We start from the raw sequence: 20,003 nt of genomic DNA, 5'->3' as shown, positions 1-20,003 counted from the left end.
CACTCAATTTTAAGTTTATAATCTGGAGATATTTAGCTTTTATAACGTATTATTCACAGATTTTATACTATGTTTAAAATCATTTTAGTAATAAAATAGTACATAGTGTATGGTAATGATAGTTAATTATTATCGGGCTTATCATACTATCTTTATTACGTTTTACTAAGGCAAGAAAGGCGTATCATTATTTTGGTCACGTGATCGATGTAAACACGTCACCCACGGAGCTCCAAATTGGAAGGATGTCAGATGTGATTCAATATTAAATTTATGGCGGAATTATATTTCTTTATCTGTTTTTGACCCCATTTAAAATATATTTTGGTGTGATGTCACTTACAACAATGGCATCCAGATAATAAATAAGGACACGAATGAAGTATGACTGGAAGAACACGCCACGGAATGTTTAAACGTTTCTATTCCTGTCAGAATACTACTTTCAATTACAACCTAACTATCTCATATTATTGCATCTTAACATAACACTCAACATCTCCTTACCACAATACTAATTTCCGAATAGATTCCAATATATTCATGGTATGTGGTAACTAATATTTGTTACGTTTAATAATCCTTTTATAATACACTGGCTTCGAATTTATCTTATTTTAGGAACAAATGTAAGTAAACTTACCAATTCGATGTTTACCACTTCGAGTGAACATTTTGAAAGCACATACATTTATGTGTCTTGGCTATACTAAAACTATCTTCCCAGTTGGCTACATCATCATCGGAATCACCCTGGAATCATCAACTTTAAGCAATAGGTTCTAACGAAATTTAACCAGAACCGCGCAAATAACACATTTGACGCGTATGATTATAAAGTGGGCTGAAATATTTTATTACGCGAATGACCTAGATATTTGATACAGTATTACACTTTTATGTTTACAGGAAGGAAACACAGCAGTATCTGTTTTAGAAGAAAATAAGCAGATAGAACAAACAGAAAAATGCATGATTTTAGAGTATTTTGACAGTAAGTTAAAAATATCATATTAAACTAAATTAAAGTTGATAACTTTAAAGCGAAAAGGTTCTCGATGTTAGCAACAAACATTTGAATGCATACAGTAAGTTTTACATAAAACAATGAATTTGAAAACCAAAATAATACATGTATGTTATGCGTATTTTTAACCATCTATAATTAGAACTGCTAGTTCCTCCAGAAATATTTGCCATGGGAAAAGAGGCTATTAAGATATATAAAGATGAATTGAAAGATGGTAAAATTGCAGTTGTGAATTCAAGATGTATGTTTCTTGGGAAGGAAGGTGCTGGCAAGACCAGCTGTGTTAAGTCCATGCTTAGAGAGAGGTAAACAAAATACAAATGATACAAATATGAGTTAACATATTAGGATAATATTATTAATCAATTATTTCAACGTAAATATATACTTGTATTAAGTTATAATGGTTAACTCTCTTTTAATTTGTTGATTAACAGTATTTTGTTTTAACTTCAACGTACATGTTTACAATAGATTCAACCCCAAAGAACCATCGACAGATGGTATAGTTACAGCTACCGTGTTTAAAGCAACTAGAGAGAGCAAATGGAAGAAGATTGAAGATGAAAACGGTAAAGATACTGTGATTACCCGAACTCTAATTATGTGTGTTACTTCTTAAATCATCATTATTTATATTTATTTAACATTGATAAACTATGTGTCAGGAATAGACACCGCGTTTTGTGAATGTTTAAAAGACTGACATCACACAGTAATAGGCATGATACATGTTAACATAAATTCCTTCTTTCTCATAAACTCCACACATCTTTGCATACGATCTTAATTTTTTACCAATTGGTTTATTTGTACAGATTCTGAGCTAACCAAGAAAATTCGTGAAAATGCGTTAGCAAAAAGAGTTGACAACGAGTTAAAACAGGGTATGTAGGCATATATCAAAAATAAAGGAAGCCTGTTTAACATTTGAATGTATCGTTCACCTTTGATTTATCAATGATGATAAACGAAACCGTAGATAAATGGATTCGATATTACGGAATAAAGCAATACCCTAGACGATAGTATACAACTGGTTCTATTTTTTTATTAGTTTTATTTAGGATTACCATGAGAATTTAAAAAGACTCACATTATTAATATCATAACATTTAAAATACTAAAAACATAACTTAAAAAAAGGTTAAAAATACAAATGCAAATCACTGGCACTAGTAAAACATCATATAATATAGGATTTAAAAAGTGGGTGAAAATAGATTCACACTGAAACATATATGTAGGTCTACAACCATCCGTAACTATCAGATTTAAACCTTCTTAAACGATTTGTTTTATTTTCATTTTAATACGTTCAACTCTTTCGAAGTTTCGAATTATTGTATCTCTCGAGTTCATTTTCTCGACAGTGTATTTTTTTTCAACATCATTTCGTTTCCTCAAAATGTCACTTTCGTGACCTTGAAAAAATATTCTATTAATTTGAAATATAATTCCTCCCACAAAATAATTTCTTTCTATCTAGTAAACATTTAAAGAAAACAAGCAAACACCGTACAGCAGATTAAATTATTTTTATATGTTTTTGTTTATTTTATCCTGCAGTAGAAAGCAATACCAACCGAAACTCCTGGAAAAAATTACAAGATTTTGTAAGAAGTAAAATAGGAAGTGATGATTCAGTAAGTATTCCAAATGAAATAACTAGCATATGGGACTACGCTGGTCAACTGGACTACTACATAACGCACAGGGTATGTTTATCAATATGTTATATATTAATATAAGAATATTCCATACCAACTTATTAAATTGAATATTATATTCGGTGATGGCTATCTTTATTAACTTTTTCTGCGGTAATGTAATTAACCATCCTTCTTCCTTTTTATATTATATCGTGGCCAACATTTGCGATAGCATAGCGTCAGATATATGATATAATCATATATCCTATATTGAATATATGAAAAGCCAAAATATGCAAAGTGTTTGCAGTGGGAATTTTAATGAAGAAAAGTATTAATCACTGTCAAATTTGGGGTATATTCTAATTGTCATTTTGGCGATTTGAGCATTCTCTAAATTAATTTTAACCATAATCGGACCACATATTTGTCAAATATTTCATAGACCACCATGCACCTACCATAAACAAGATATTTTAGTGAAAATGTCCAATAAAAATTGAATTTAAGAAAAATGTGCACAAACTAAATTTGTATAGCGTTAATTATTTATATATTGTTATTTGTTTTACTTTGAAAAATAAGAAATATGTTATTATGAATGAATGAATGAAGCAGTATTAATTACAAGGTGAGCTCCATAAAAGTAGAGAATGCTCCTGCCAAAAATAACGTTCCAACGAATATTATTTGTTTTTTGTTCAGTTTTTCCTCACAAATACAGCATCGTACTGTGTTGCGTTTAGTGTGTTGGATAAATTAGACGAACTAGCTAAAAGACGAGATCCAGCATTGGTAAGTTCACCAAGTACTGTACGTTAGATTAGGCTTAATAGATTATTTAATATAATGTACGTTGACTATATAATACAGTATATATCCTTTAAAATCCATTTTACATTCCTATTTAGGGTCCATTAGGAATGACTAATTTGGACATAATTATGTTCTGGGTAAGGTCAGCATATGAACATACTGTGGTACAACATGCTTCAGGAAACACCATTTCAATTGATGGCAAAGTGATAAAATCGCCTCCAATCAGTTTGGTTGCTACTCATATAGACAAATTGCCAGGGACAACATCACAAAAGCTGAGAGAGGTAATAGCCACAATAAAATAATGAAATATACAAATTTATGAATAGATATTAATTATTTCGGTCTATCCACAGAATAAAACAGTGTGTTACTGAACTAGCAGTATGTAAATACATACTTAACACTTTGACTACTGCCAGAGGTTTTTAGCCAATTTGGATGTTTTTATTAAAGCTGAATGAAACTATGTAGGCCTATGTGATCTGATTGATATGTAATCTAGACTAAAATAATCGAAACGATTTTAGCTTTACAATGGTACCAAGAACGATTTCAAGTCACAATTATGTAAATCGTAGTAATAAAATAATAAGTTAACCAACTTTTTGAGCTTTTCGTAGACTTTTCGCGCAAGAAAGTCGAGATATTTGCGATTCTGTGCAAGACATCACAATATGAAAATATTGCCAGGTGAGATCAACAAAGTAAACGTTACTTACACGGCATCGATAGGCCTATAAAAACAAGTTATCACTATCAAGAAATGTATTAAATTTTATAGATCAAAGTTTCGCCAAAATCCACATAGTAAAGACACCAGGCCTAGTCAAACCAGGCCTAAAGTTGGTCCGGAATTGTTTTGCGACTAGGCCTAGCCTAGTACACTAGCCTAATAAACTGTTCCAAACAGGTATGTTGTGTGAAATTCGGTCACTTAGTGTAACACCTAAACAATTAGGGTATACACACAATAATACATAATACAATTAAAGACTTCATATTAAAACTGACTCCATTATTTTTTTATTCAGATAACAAAAAACATGCCAATCCACAAAAACCTTTGTAATACTTCGGCGGCATAGCTAGCGCGACCGATACACGACGCGCCAAGCCATCGCTCTACGAGCTACTGTGAAGCGCGGGGTATGTTGATGTTTCGACAGGTACCGTTTTGACAGTCGTTTGTAACCAGATTAGTTTCTTTCAAATAGTAAAATATTTACGGTCCAGACCGAATATAGTGTCCATATTGATAGTATATACCAATAATTAACCTATATACCGGATTTTGTTTTAAAAAAAAAGCGAAACACGGAGATGGTTGAGTTTGATATAATGGAATAAATATTACACAAAGTGTTGTATACATTATGAGTCGTTATAAATCATCAGTGCATACTGTTATGCGTTTGGGTAACGGTTTTCCTAGAAAATGCAAATAATCAGCACACATCTATCACATCAATAACAAGAAATATTTCTTACAAAAAACGCTGCTCGCTTATTGACGTAATAGTTTTAAAGATATATTATCCCTCTGAAAAATATTTTTTATTTTAAATTTGTTTTTGAATGTGTCATTTTATTGTCACATAATAGAAATATCAGACAATGGTTTTTTAGTTATAACTAAACTAGACCGGCAGCCCAGACACATTTGGTTAGATGAGCTAGGTACCAATATCTGACTATTTAGGTGTGTTAGGGGTCACTTGAAGTCAATGAAAATGGGAGTCTGCCGGGTACCCCCTGCTGCGTCTAGACCCAGGGGGCTAAAAAATCGGCCCAGGTTAGATGAGAGAGATACCACCTAATTTTACCACCATGGGATGGGATATACCAGTATCGCAAACGACAGACATTTTGTCTGCTGCAATAGGCCCTCCAGACCCCCCCCCCCCACCCGGGGGAGGGCCTAAAATGGGGATAGCATAGATGAGTGAGGTACCACTCAAAATCAATGCCAAATGAACAAGTTATGTTCATACAACACTAAATGGATAACAACAGACTAATTGTCTGCTGCACCGCAAGTGCCAGACACCCTAAAGTTAGACTACAGACCCCCCTTCCCCCAACTAGCCCAGCTTAGATATTGTAGATACCATCAGCAACCAATGTTATATGATTTAGCACATTGTAAGCAATACCAAATGACCTATTACAGACTATCTGTACACTGCCTTGGCCCTGGCAGACCCCTCTAAAGTTAGATTAGAGACACCCCCCCCCCCCACCCCCAACTAGCCCAGCTTAGATATTGTAGATACCACCAGCAACTAATGTTATATGATTTAGCACATTGTAAGCAATACCAAATGACCTATTACAGACTATCTGTACACAGCCTTGGCCCTGGCAGACTCCTCTAAAGTTCGACTAGAGACCCCATTTACCCAAAGTATAGCCTACCTTAGATATTGTAGATAACGCCAGCAGCAAAAAAAAACCAAAAACAACATGGTTAATTGAATAAAGTTTAACTTTAATCGAACTAACACAAAACAATTGAAAATATATCACATCAATGACGATAAAATGACCACTACCATTCTAAAGGAAAAAATAGTTTAAGAGTTTCACTTAAAACTTATATAAGCCAAATATATAACAAGTACGGATTTGGGTAAATTTAGCATCCCTGCTAGATTTGTGAGGATCTGGAATTCCTTGCCTTTGGATGTCAAAGAGACATTCGTCTCTAACTCTTGGACCTATTTTAAGAGAAAGCTTAGTAATCACCATAATCAAATTCATGATTGTAGTAACTTAATCTAAAGTGATTTGATTAATTAAGAGTGGGTAATTTTGCTGTATATTATAATCCTAATCCTGTACTCATATTTATATATAAATCCAAAGGCAAGTATAGCCTACCTTAGATATTGTAGATAACACCAGCAGCAAGAAAAAACCCCTCAAAACATCAACTTTATACAAATTCCAGTTAAGCCAACATTTTTTCCTTTTAGCTTAAACAGTGTGTGTCCGAAAAAGTGTTTCAATTCAATCGTAGTAATGAAACAATAGATGCTGATTTAAAATGAATTACGATACCCCGTAACCGTATACTGTATTATGTCAATCTGTTCAATTGTTCTTCGCGCACCACAACCAAACGATTGCATTAGCAATGTAGAGTTTATTTCAGTATTGACACGACCGTGGTTGTAGGCATAGTATGTATGATCTAGCTTTGTATGTTATCTAGCTTCGTATCATATGGACCGCTAGGCATTTATTGTACATGTACATACGATTTCTTAATTAAAAAATATTATTCCATTGAAACAACATTAAACATTCAATCTTATAAATTTGACAGACTTTAGCAGTAGGCATAGTTGGCAGCATTTTACATAGTTATTAAACACACTGCAATATATTAAAGTTACAATGTATTTTGTTATAAACGTAAACTGTAACAATATTAATACCTGTACTGTTATTATTTGAAGGTTCAGAATATGTATAAGACCATTTTTGCTAAAATGGAAAGAATGGAATATGCCGAGCATGTAGATCGTGAAATGTACATGGTCAACAACACGGTGAAATCACACGAAGGTATTGAGAAACTTAAGAGAAACGTTGGTAGATACATGAATGTAATAGGGACGAAGGTCATTCCTCTAAAGTGGCTTGATTTTCAGGAAAGATTGCAAGCAATTGGAAAAACAAGACTGTGCATTTCATTTAATGAGGTAAATATTGATTGTGCTTTCATGGTATAATAGCAATATCTGTTTAATACCATTTCTACGTACGTATATGTGATAGCATTTATTGTGTGCACAAAATATTTAAGATTAGTTAGATGCACCTAACCTGAGCTTTACATATCAATATTAATAATATAACAACAATAAAATAAACAACAATATCCAAAGAAAAAGATTGGAATTGTATGTCGGTTTTCTTTTAAATCTTCGATTCCCCTCTTATTGAGTTCATTCTTATGCAAATCAAGTGTTCGTTCAAAAATAGTCGGACTCGAAGACCGCGTCACGATACCAACAGTTTGTTAGTCATTCTGTAACGGCTAACTAAAAACACAAGTATTTGAGAGATGCGCAATTCCTCTAAAAGACACTTTAGAAAATTATTATGTATTTTGTTAGTATGATAGTACAACTATTTGTCTGTGTTTTGATTTACAATTTATTTTAACTTAATTTTAATATTAATGATATTGTATTACATATCACATTAATACCTAAAGATGTAGATTTTTGTCTGCGTGCATTAATTTTTAATTCAATTGTATTATATTGAAAAAAAAAATACACTACGTATTAATTTTACTCAATATATAGTGTAATTTAAATTCAATATTCCCGTCCACTTCAGAGTGCAGCATAATTTATCATAGCACATCTTAATTCACAACCTACAGTACGTCTACTTATTTAGTTCACATCGTAGTTATTTCTTCATTGTATTTCGTTAGCTCCCGAGCTTCACTATAACAGACGATAATTATATTAACGTAAAACATATACGGTACTCTAATAACTAATAATCTATCAATTGTTTTTGCGACAAAATTTAAAATATACAAATAATATATCAAAACACTTACAATGCTGTTACCATTAACCAGATTATATGTTACAACCAAATATCAACGAATCATCATACATCCAAATACAGAAAATGATACAATATGAGTTGTAGCAAAAACTATAAACTAATGAACTAAATAATGCTTAAATCAATAATCTAACGATGATGCTAAAATAATATCACTAATTGTTTAAGGTTTATTTTCTCTTATTTGCATTATAAAATGCAATTGCATGCCATGCCTTGTAGTAATTATAATGAATACCATTGTAGTTTGTTATCACAATGTTTATATTTATTTATTCGTCAATATATTAGTATGAAACCGTTTATTAAAATATCAATTTCTTATTAGGCTTCTCGAATTGGCACTGAATGTGGAATTTCCAAAGAAGCGATCGTCGTTGCCATAATGTATATGAATGACATTGGAAAGATTATGTATTCCAATAAAGACGAGAAATTAAAGAACACAGTAATAACTAATCTTCACACGATGATACAGATGTTGACAACTGTGATTACAGTATTTCCACCACACATTGAAGATGTAAGTAGACAAGTCATAATAATTAGCAAAATTATATTTTGTTGACTGACTGGAGTCTTCCAATTATGAAGTGATTTGTAGTAATTATTGTTTATACTTACTTATTTGTACGTAGAAGAAAATGAAGACTCTATGGAAAAGACTTGAAATAGAAGGTATTCTCGAGGAAGAGTTACTACGTTATTTATGGACAACACAAAACCGAGATCACTTTGACATATTCATTGAAGTGATGAGGGTGTTTCGGTTGCTCTATGAGAAGAAGAGTGTAAGTATTATGTGCATCAATTGATAATTATAAGCTATTATTACCTCTCATCAATAATGTGTAATCATCAATGTTTATAATAACAGGTACAGAAAGGTAACCGTGAATTCTTGGTTCCATGTCGGATGAAAGTGTATACACATACTAATCTAGAAGTGACAAAAGATGACATGCAGATGGTATCGATTTACCTGACTCCGACAGACTTTCTCCCTGAGGCTGTGTACCACACTTTAGTTGTTGCATTTCTTGAATTGATGACAGGAACGGATAGTGACGATTCACAAGTGTTCCGGAATCGTAGTGATTTTGAATTTAAAGATCACAAAGTCAGTTTAGGTGCAGTACAAATTGAGCGTGAAAATGAAAAACCACACGCAATTAAGGTAGGAAAATAGTTGTTAAATATCTCACTATGTTTGTAGCATATACATAAATACTAGATCAATTAGTATATATGGTATGTATTACTTAGGGTATATAATTGCATAACGCATCTTGCACTACGCACCTATACCTACCAACTTAACATATCTATTATAGTAATGTTTACAATAACACAAATCAACCAACCAAATTTTTAAATGATGTTTGCACATCTTTAATAAAGAAATGCTTCATCAACAAACATTTACTTTTGTTTTATTACTTAATAGCTTCAAATATATCGTCGGACAGAACAGAGTTACAACACAGAAGTTGGTGGCGCCAAACCAAAGAAACTACAACTACAACCGAGTGTTTGCATAGAGGTAATCATTATTATGCATGATATTTATATAATTATACACTTCCAAACAAAATGTAATGTAATTGTAAATTAAATGTAATATTTTACACCCCTTCCATGTGTTCAGGTACTAAGTTACTTGAGGGACCAACTACAAACCGTATGCAACATTTACGAAGGTAGTGGTTACAAGCTATGTGTGGTATGCGATGCTTGTAATCCAAAGAAACATCACTTAGTTGATCTTGAAAAGTGTTTGAAAAAAGATAGAGTTAAATGTGGACCCGATACGTCTATGAATACAGCTCATATCAATATATTTTTCTAAAGGTAAGTTTTTTTCCGTTTATGTTCTTTCGTCAATTTAATTACTGTTAATTAAATGTTGCGTGGACTGTTAGGAATATGTTGTGAAGGCACACTATACATCAAATCAACCTCTTATATGTTTAAGCAAATAAAAGACACATTGCTTTTAATTTTCCTAATTTTGGGTAAAATCACTGATTAACAAAAATCGAGAGATGAACAAATTCCTCTGCGATCCAATCTGGCTCTTGAAATAGTGTAGCTGCTCCTGTTGAATACTATATCGTCCAGTAGGCCTATTATGTATAGAGACAAAAAACAGCACCTGTATTTTACTTGTCTGCTACTACCTTTCTATTGCATAGGTTACTTTTGAAGTTCCCTGGGTCGTCGCAAATGTAAATCCAATTCATGTTTCTGAACATGGCATGATACGGGGTAATACCATTGTACTACAATAATTCATGTTAATTTTATTCTCCTGTTTTTAATTTCTTGAAACATACAGTAGTTCCTTTTATTATTTTGTATCGTTCTGTTACAAATAATACTATACATTTTATCTTTGTGGGCACATCTAATATACTACTTTACCAAAATACTAACATTTCTTTTTTCTCAATATCGATCTTTTCAACTCAATTGTTTTTGCGGCATTTCTTATTATTATAACCAACAAAAGTACTAAAGAATGTACACGGTCATCAACCCACTGTCTTCCAAATGCTTTACAAAACTTAATGTTTTGAAGATTCACATTCCTATGGTTTTCGTCTTTGGTTGAAAGTGTATAATTGTGGTAACCTGCAACCTTACAAAACAAGTACTTAATTTAAATAAGTTTCATACTTGTTTTATCTACAGCCAAAAGTAGTGTATCGTCAGCTAACTGAGCAATTTTAATCTCATGTTGCTTCTTACATTTAGCCATTTCCTTGTAAAACACCAATAGTCTTCCAAAATCCTTTTTAATGATCCATCATTCGTAATCGAGAGTCTTCACCAATTGCATTGGACCATGACGACCTAAACCAAATGGCAATTTATTTATTAAAACTATCTATGTATTCTTGTACAATTTCAACAAGTCTTGTTTTCGTCAGCGAAGCTTCCTTTTATATAACATTTCTGATCAGTTTATATTACGTCACCAACTATCAACAGCAATAGCATTATTGATCTCCTGTTTTTTAAAACTTGTTTTATCATGTTTGCACATCAAGAGATTATTCATCTGTTGTTCCTTTGAAAACTGATTAATTTACATTTATTAAAATAACAATTAAATGCTTTACATAGGGTGTCAATGGAATTACAAAACGTTTGATAAACCATCACTGCCTGAAGCCTTATTGGGTTTCATTTAAAAAAACGTGTTTTACATTCATCAATGTTTAGAATCCCTTCACATTTGCTTTGTTCTTCTAGTAAGGCGCTAACATTAGTATTATTTAGTAGGTAACTTAAAATACCTAACATTGTGGTTTCAGATCATTATAGGCCTAATCATTATAATGTAACACAAATAATCTGGAATTTCTATTTTATATGGAAATAGTTATTGTATTGTTTATTTTGTTACAGGTGTAGTTGGGGCATCTAGTTCAACTACAGGTATGTTATATTTGTTATGGTATTGGTTTAGATTAAGTGAATATTAATTAAACTGTACAATTTTCTTTATTAAGAACTCACTGCCATACATCAACAGAACATAACAGGGAACTATAATGAAGCATTTTGTTATACGTATAAAAAAAATGTACAACGTTGCGTGCAAATATAGAACACGTTTAGATAATTACAATAATGTTGAAAGTAACATCGCACTTTGATCAATTTTAGGCAATTGTGACGAAAACGAAGGCACACCACTGAGCCGCCAAAGTCATCCAAGTGAAGGTAAATTCCCAGTATATAAAGATAATAATGATATAGTTATTGTCATGATGATGATGATGATGACGATGACAATGCAAATTTTGCAATCGAACAGTGATATTTAAGTATTTACTTAATGAGCTGTTTATCAACTGTAAGCAAACAAATTCTGGGCATCGTCCATTAAAAACAAATTGGTGTGGGTGGTAGTGTCAACAATTATGCCATCTCCAGGACATAAATGTACCTATAATAGTAATATTTATGACTAGCAGAAGTTTTAAATATTCTTTTAAAAACACACCTTTATAGTCTGTAATCCAATATGTTATTTATTTCAATCTCTTTCTTTTTTGTTCCAGTTTGCATTGCATACTTTAGCAGTTTACATTTTTAATAATTAAAGATTGTTTGTTTAAATTTATGAATAACATGAACTTTTATTTTCTATAATGCAATAAATAAGATACGATAGTAATTACAACTGTCTTAGTAAAAGTTTATGAGAGATAATCTGTAACAAACATTTTGTGTTTAATAATTTAAAAGAATATTTTATAATTAATAAGCTTTCATTAATAAAATAGATTACGCCTAAGCCAAAAAGAAATCTGAAATATTACTTATACACGCGTAAAGGCGTAGTTGAGTGAAAGAAAGTGTATGAAGATGGTATTATATAATGTAACGACCAGTTTTATATTCATGAAATTTGCTAATAGACCTATAATCTAGTTGTTTATAATGATCATATGTATCATAATATAATTTTCTAAGTGTTTTTTTATTTTTACGTTTGAGTTAATTTTACGTTTAAAAGGATATTTCTTTTTTAAAAAAGCGTTCAATTAAAAGGGTTTTTTGTTAATGTTTACGTTTTGCGCGCGTTTATTTTACGAGTTGCGTTGGGGCTCTACACACTCTCACCTTATAAACATAAATATTGTTTTATTAATGGAGCTTTACAAATTTTACGATTTGAGGTGTTTTTTTATATTTTTACTTTTGCATTTATTTTACGATTTATAAATATGTATTGTTTTTGTGATATTGAGTTTTGACAATATGAATTTGTTACAGGTGTTGTTGAAGCATCAAGTTCATATCCAGGTATGTTATATTTATTTGTGGTAATGTTTTAGATTAAGAGGATATTAATTATAATGCATAACGAAACTCACTGTCGCCCATGGATAGAACAGAGAACTGTAAATAGAAGTTTTTTTCTACGTATAACAATTGATAAAATTCGATGCATTGTTTAAATAAATTCATATAAAGTAACATCTTATTGTGTTACTTTTTAGGCAATAGTGACGAAATTGAAGGCACATCATCGAGTCACCAATTTCATCCAAGTGAAGGTAACTTACTGACCTAGATAAAGATTACAATGCAATAACTATGGTCATTATAAGAACATAAAGCGATAATGACATCAAATAATTTTGCAAAATAATAGGTTATATATAATAACTATAAAGTGTACAGTATGCTATACTAAGTGGTGTTTCATTACTTAATAGTATAATCATAATCTTCAAGCAAGTGACAACAGTGATTATATTCATGTTAACCATTATATTGTATTAAATTACATAATATTGTAACATTGTTTTTATTTAACCATGTAGATCTTTCGGACGATGAGTTTAAACAGTTAATTACAGAGTTTGCACAATGGTATGATGAACGTGGACTCCTTAACAGACTAAAAGTTCTGTTCAACGAAATGTTAAGCGACTTTGAAGCTGTGAAAACGGTTACCACTACACTAGACCTGTTAACTCTTTTGTCTGCGAAAGGACTATTGAGTCGAACAAATCTTTCTGTTCTGTATGACGCAATACATGTAACCGAACAATTTGGCTTTCATTCAGTCATTCAAGAAAAGCTTCCTGCATTCAAAATTATGAAGCGTGTAGTGGCATTTTCAGGACACACCATTAGAATTTTCAATCTGGGGATAAGTCTTAGTGACTCAGATATGAAAACTCTTAATGGACGTTACAACTTCCCTGTTCTTAAGAAGTATGAAGGCAGGTGGAGTTTGATTTTGGATTTGGAATCACGAGGATTGCTGAGTGAAGATAAATTTGATTCGGTTATGAAGGACGTGTTGAAATGAAATTAAGCTGACTTGCGTGTGGTCTATATTTCACCACTACTGCAATCAATGTAAATATGCATTATTATATAAACTAATATACGATGAGTTAACTATGATAATATACGATGAGTTAACTAATGGTACGCTCGCTTCGCTCGCGTACCATCTAGGTCGTGCCCACAGAGGGTTCTCAAATACATAATAATTTCAGCGTTAAAAAACTGGCGATTTCAAATGTACGTACCACAGGACAATAATACATGTCGTTTACAGGAACGAATAAATAGAAACTGTGAATTACTTCCGAAAGAGAAACTTGTCACAAAATGAGACCAATTGTTTAAGTCAAATTTAAACAAACTTAATTTGTGTTTTGTATGTAACATTAGGTTTAGGGATGGGGAAGAGGATGGGTGCAAAGACAATCAATTTTTAAATGTATTAACGAAATATTAATTAAACCTTATGTTCCTAAGCGGTTTCTGAGATCTAGATCTGAGTCTCTTATTGCCCATATATTTCATCCTTCCACTAAGTTTTATGGAAATCGTTCATTTTCTTCGGCATCCGTTTTCTATGGAATGCGTTGCCTATTGAAATCCGTCAGGCTACTTCCACCAGTGTCTTCAAATCTCTCCTCAAAACCCACCTTTTTAATTTGTAATTTTCTAAATTGTTCTGTCTTTGTAAAGCGCATTGAGGCTTTCAGCATAATGCGCTATATCAAGTACCAGTTATTATTATTATTATTATTATTATTATTATTATTATTATTATTATTATTATTATTGTTTTCATGTTTTACAAATAATATACCACTAAACACAGTAAAACATTGCGATGTAATACTTTGTTGAAACTATCACCGTCCTAGTCGATTGAAGTACATGTAACGATACATCACTACGACGTGTATATTTTTATATAATGTAAAACAATTTGTGAAAACCACCTCTATTCGGGGAAAATCATAAATTCGATTTAATCGTCAATAAAAATTAATATTAAATGATCTAACTCAACTTAATTAGTAGGCCTAATGGTTTTCAATTGTTTCTTAGAGCCAATTCATACTTAAGTTGGTTCCTACCCTACCCACCAAAGTTGTTCTGCGTTTAAGGCATGTGATGTACCGTAGGCCTATCCTCTACAGGTTTTACAACGCTACTAATGCCAGTGAGAGAAGGGTGATGATGTGGGTGGTTTAACTGCAATAATAAAGATTTGTACATAATATACGGCGAGTGAAAACGCTAGCTCATTATCCGTTTAAAAAAAAATTATATCCAACCTCTGCAGCACAGATTGAAAAACAAATGGATCGAATTTCTGTTATGAGTATACAGTACTTGCCTTTACGACGCCTGAGGGAATAGACACTTGTGGAACAGAGATTGGAATGTTCCATCGCAAATCAATACATTTGTATAAACCTATATTAAATCTATCAAAATAGTATTTTTTAAAGAAAATCGGTCTGTACTCGAGCTGTTCAACCGGTTTTCAGCCATTAAAAACAATTATCGTAGGAGGAGATAGGAAAATGCGAAGCATCCTCGTATTATCGTCTGCGGGTATTTTTCAAGACGGACATCCATTAGACAGTGTATACCACGACCGAAAAACACCCCTATTTGGGGCAAATCGTTGAACCTAAATTCCTTTTAATCGTCAATAAATAATTATCGAACTCAATTTAATTAGTAAACAGGGTTACATCAGGTGGTTAAAATCAGTACAGAAAGTACGAACCAACTTTATATACCGTCGAGTAAACATTCTAGAAATAACGCGCGATTTACCGAATGTTGCCCTTATATATATAGATAAGACGAATTTACAGTACATATCTGTCATATTGCACCGTTTGTCTTTACATTTGTTTTGATTGTGCATTATTTTTGTGATGTAATGAGAGAGTGTTATGCACCTATATGTAATACCTTAATACAGGTATCATTATAATACCCTGTAGTATAGTATAATTGAGTAGCTTTTAAGATTTTTAATTTCGGTATGATATTATAATTCATTTTGTATTCCATAACTGTAATACAGTTAGTACATTATTGTCTTAAAAGTAGGGATGAAAAAAAAGCTTGGTACTCCGGTACATACGATTGGTAACTCCACACTTTCACCCGCGACATCCATATCTGACTTGGTGTTATGCTTTACAGTACTGGTATCCATTCAGTACAAATACAAACTCTTCACAACTCTTCACAAATCAGCATTTCATGTGGACAACTGTCCGGGTGTTAAATGCTTTAGGTTTTTATAAATATACTTCTGTATATTTTGTCGGATGTGTGGAAAATACATAAATAAACAAACACACTATATCATAGTTTACTGTAAGTCCTACCGAACAAGCTACTTTACAAATTAGGTATAAATACTGCTAAACACTGAAGACTGAAAATAAACAACATGTAAACGGGCTTTCGGTAATTTTACTAATTCGGATGTTATTTTCTAAAATATAATCGTTGCTCTAGTAATCATATGTTCTTAACTTTTATGTTTAACATTTTAAGGTTTTCATCAATATTACACTGTGTTTTTGTATTTTAAATCTTTTAAATTAGATTTGTATGTTTTTAACTGGACAGTGCATTTTTTACTAACTAATGTAGGCCTACAATATCATATTGTATCTAACAAATGATGTAAATATGGAAGACAATAAACTACTGGTTATGTTTTGTCATTTTAATGATACAGGTATGCAGGTGAAAATGTATCATTTCCATTCAGTGGTTTGATTAATGCGCGAGTAGCCTATTCGTGATTTAGCAGCAACTAAGAAATATTTGGCACTTTGATTATAGAAAAATACAGTTTGGTATCTTCTTTGAAAGAAAATAAGTACAAATTAGAAACTGTATATAAGGCCTACTATACATATAGTTATCGTTTATATTTAAGAATATTTCCTACTTTTTTTCCAAACATCTTTAATCTGTTTACATTTGAAGAACAATGTGTTCTTCACCATCAGTGATGCCACAATATTTACAATGTTTGTTATCTTTTATTTTCCAGATATATAGCTTTTGCTTTGTAGTGCAAAAGCTTGTAATTTACTTTTGCTAATTGTGTATTTTTCATTTAACATACCTTTGATATTATTTTTTTTGTTTCTTACATTATACGATAATCTAATTATGTGATTTTGGGCAGCTCAATTTAGCTTCTAATACAAATACTGTGTCTTGATTTGTAATGTAAACATTATAATGTGGCTGCCCACTTTGTTTTATTCATATTGTTTCCGTAATTCAATATATGACATATTCCACCCAGTTTTGAGTTGTGTGCTTTCTTTTTGTCTCGACTTTTTGCGCTGCCCTCCAGTGACATAACAGTTATTTTGAAGCCAATTCCAGGACGACAACGTTATGTCTATTGAGGACGACGCATACATTTAAAGTTTGATGTGTATGCCGCACTAAACGTCAAATTAAGTTACAAAACAATAGGCCTACTGTGTGGAACTGCATTAAACGATACGATGTTATTTATTGTCATGTTTAAAACAAGGTACAAATAAAATGTGGTTGGTTGATTACATGTAATTATACAAACAAATACAAAACAATGCGTCGTAACCAGTGATCCTAAAGAGATCTTACAAACTTGCTATTAAAGACATGGTTGAATAAACGAATGCTTGTCGAGTGTTTTGATTCAGAGTGATCAGTCTACCAGGTTAGCTAAGCTTAACGAATTTATTGAGAGGATGATCGGAATCATTAATTACATTTTTTAGGATACCATTTATTATGATGGCATACTAATACTGTTGCATTTGTCTTGATTTTTTGTATTAATTATCTCTGCTTTTATCTTCTTAAACACGAAGATCATCTGTAATGTCCATTATTTATTTTCTTCTTAATGTAATAGCCTATAGAGAAAGTTTTATTTAATGTTGGGTTTCTTTCATATTGACCCTAATTTTCAGGTGCCTTGTTGAACCCACAAATGTGAAAACAACCACAAATGTGAAAACAACCACAAATGTGAAAACGTATCACCCACAAATGTGAAAACAACCACAAATGTGAAAACGCATCACCCACAAATGTGAAAACAACCACAAATGTAAAAACGCATCACCCACAAAAATGTGAAAACAGCGCCCACAAATGTAAAAAAAAAGAGAATTTTTCGCCCACAAATGTAAAAAAAAATACAAATCAAATCAAATTTAGTGCTAGGCCCAAAACATTTTTATCGAGTTAATATTAATGTATTTATAAACATTGTATTGAGTTGTTTCAATACTTGTGTTTTCACGATAAGTCTGTTAGGGTCGTCGTTAACGCGTTGGATTATTACCATTTACTGCTTGTGCGCGCGATATTTGCATGTTAAGTCTCAAGTTAATGTATTAACTCGATCAAAATTGTTTGAGTCTAGCACTAAATTTGATTTGATTTTTTTTTTTACATTTGTGGGCGAAAACTTCTCTATTTTTTTTACCTTTGTGGGCGTTATCAAATTTGTGAGCGATGGTCGTTTTCACATAGTCTAGAGCTTTATTGGTAGTACATGATATATAATTCGTCAACATGATGATTTTAACTATAGTTCCATAAATATATGTATGATAGTAGTCAATGCAATGATAGATATTAACTCAAAGTCTGTATTCAACTAAATATTTATTCATTTCCGTCTGTTTGGTAGTCATGCGAAACCGAGTTCACAATCACAATAGTCCTACACTTTATTGTTTGAACAAAAAGCTACGGTTATACAGCCTTAAAATATGTATGGGTTTAGTAAATGTAGCCATTATACTGTTGGCGTGTCGTGGAATTATATGTAAGTTGTTTAGCTTCTACTGTTTCTACTGGTAAGTTTTACCCTACATGTATGCTAGTATAAATTACATTTGTTGTTTTGGATTTTCTTCACTATTTTGTATTCATTTCTCGCCTCTTGTTGGTATGTATTTTCTCTGTTTGGCCAACAGTGTATTTATATCATTGTGACAATGCCGTAGTCAAGCTTATTTATTTTCAATCAATGTGAAGTTCTACAGTTATCGGGACCAATACTTAATTCATTCAGGGAATAATATATTCCATTTATTTTAGCTTTTGGTTTTACTTTTAATAGAGTCTATAATGTAAAATTTCCTTGTTTGTTTTTCGTGCACACCATCTAAAATAAAACTAATTCGTCACTTTCACAAATTATAGGTACTTTTTGTGATAACATATAATTTTCCTGACACTTCAGGGTTGGTTTACTTAGTTAAGTGGCTTCCAGGTAGCTATATAAGCCATCATGACGTCACAAAATAAACATGAATATTCATTAGTCATCATATTCATAATGCGTGACGTAAGAATTGAGCTAACTACAATTCGCTAACGCAAACGTTTTCTGTTGAGCCGACTATGGGGTTTGAATTCCATCAGCAACACTACCGGGTACGCGTGCCCTCATTCGGCAGCATTTTTTAAATTTCAATCTTGCTAAAAAATAAACTATAGAGGGCGTTATCGAGTCAATTAAACATACATGCGGAGATGACGTGATGCTTGTTGCTTTTTTTATAATCGCGAATAACGATGTTGTTATGGTCACAGTGTATATCGGCCTCTATCCTCCAATTCTCTTTACGTTTATCTGTTATTGCTTAGTTGTTAAATACAGAAAAGTGAATAATATAATGATTACAGAGAAATTCCCTAACACTGAAACAAGACAAATGATCAAAGTACCTGTATTCTATTTATTGTAAATCAGTTTATATTGCTACATTTTACGTTGAGCATTTATTTATCATCAACATTAGTTGACATGGTGATACAATGTAAGAAATATAATTATTGGCTCACACCTTTAAGAAAAGATGTATATTTTAGTTTGGCTGATACAGTGATATATATTTACTCAAAGTATATATTCAACTAAAAATCAATTCATTCCCGTTTGTGTGGTAGTCATGCGAAACCTCTTTATTTTAAATGAAAACCACCAAGTTCACAAACACTATAGTCATACAGTTTATTAAAAGCTACGGTTATGCACAAGAAATCCTAAACTATGTGTGGGTTTA

At 31.8% G+C, this 20,003-nt stretch overlaps 1 protein-coding gene across 1 annotated transcript in view; it reads left to right on the top strand.

Moving 5' to 3' along the window:
- Positions 1 to 13,939, top strand: part of LOC144856256 (uncharacterized) — a 42,636-nt gene extending 28,697 nt beyond the window's left edge. Inside the window, exons 17-19 of the mRNA XM_078714203.1 lie at positions 12,892 to 12,921; positions 13,119 to 13,175; positions 13,446 to 13,939. Coding sequence (XP_078570329.1) covers positions 12,892 to 12,921; positions 13,119 to 13,175; positions 13,446 to 13,939 — 581 coding nt within the window. The remainder of the gene's footprint in view (positions 1 to 12,891; positions 12,922 to 13,118; positions 13,176 to 13,445) is intronic.
- The last annotated feature ends 6,064 nt before the right edge of the window (positions 13,940 to 20,003 follow it).

Source organism: Antedon bifida, chromosome 11 (assembly GCF_963402885.1).
Source record: "Antedon bifida chromosome 11, ecAntBifi1.1, whole genome shotgun sequence".
In the NCBI taxonomy this organism is placed as follows: domain Eukaryota; kingdom Metazoa; phylum Echinodermata; class Crinoidea; order Comatulida; family Antedonidae; genus Antedon; species Antedon bifida.
This window is presented reverse-complemented; position numbering and strand designations above follow the sequence as displayed.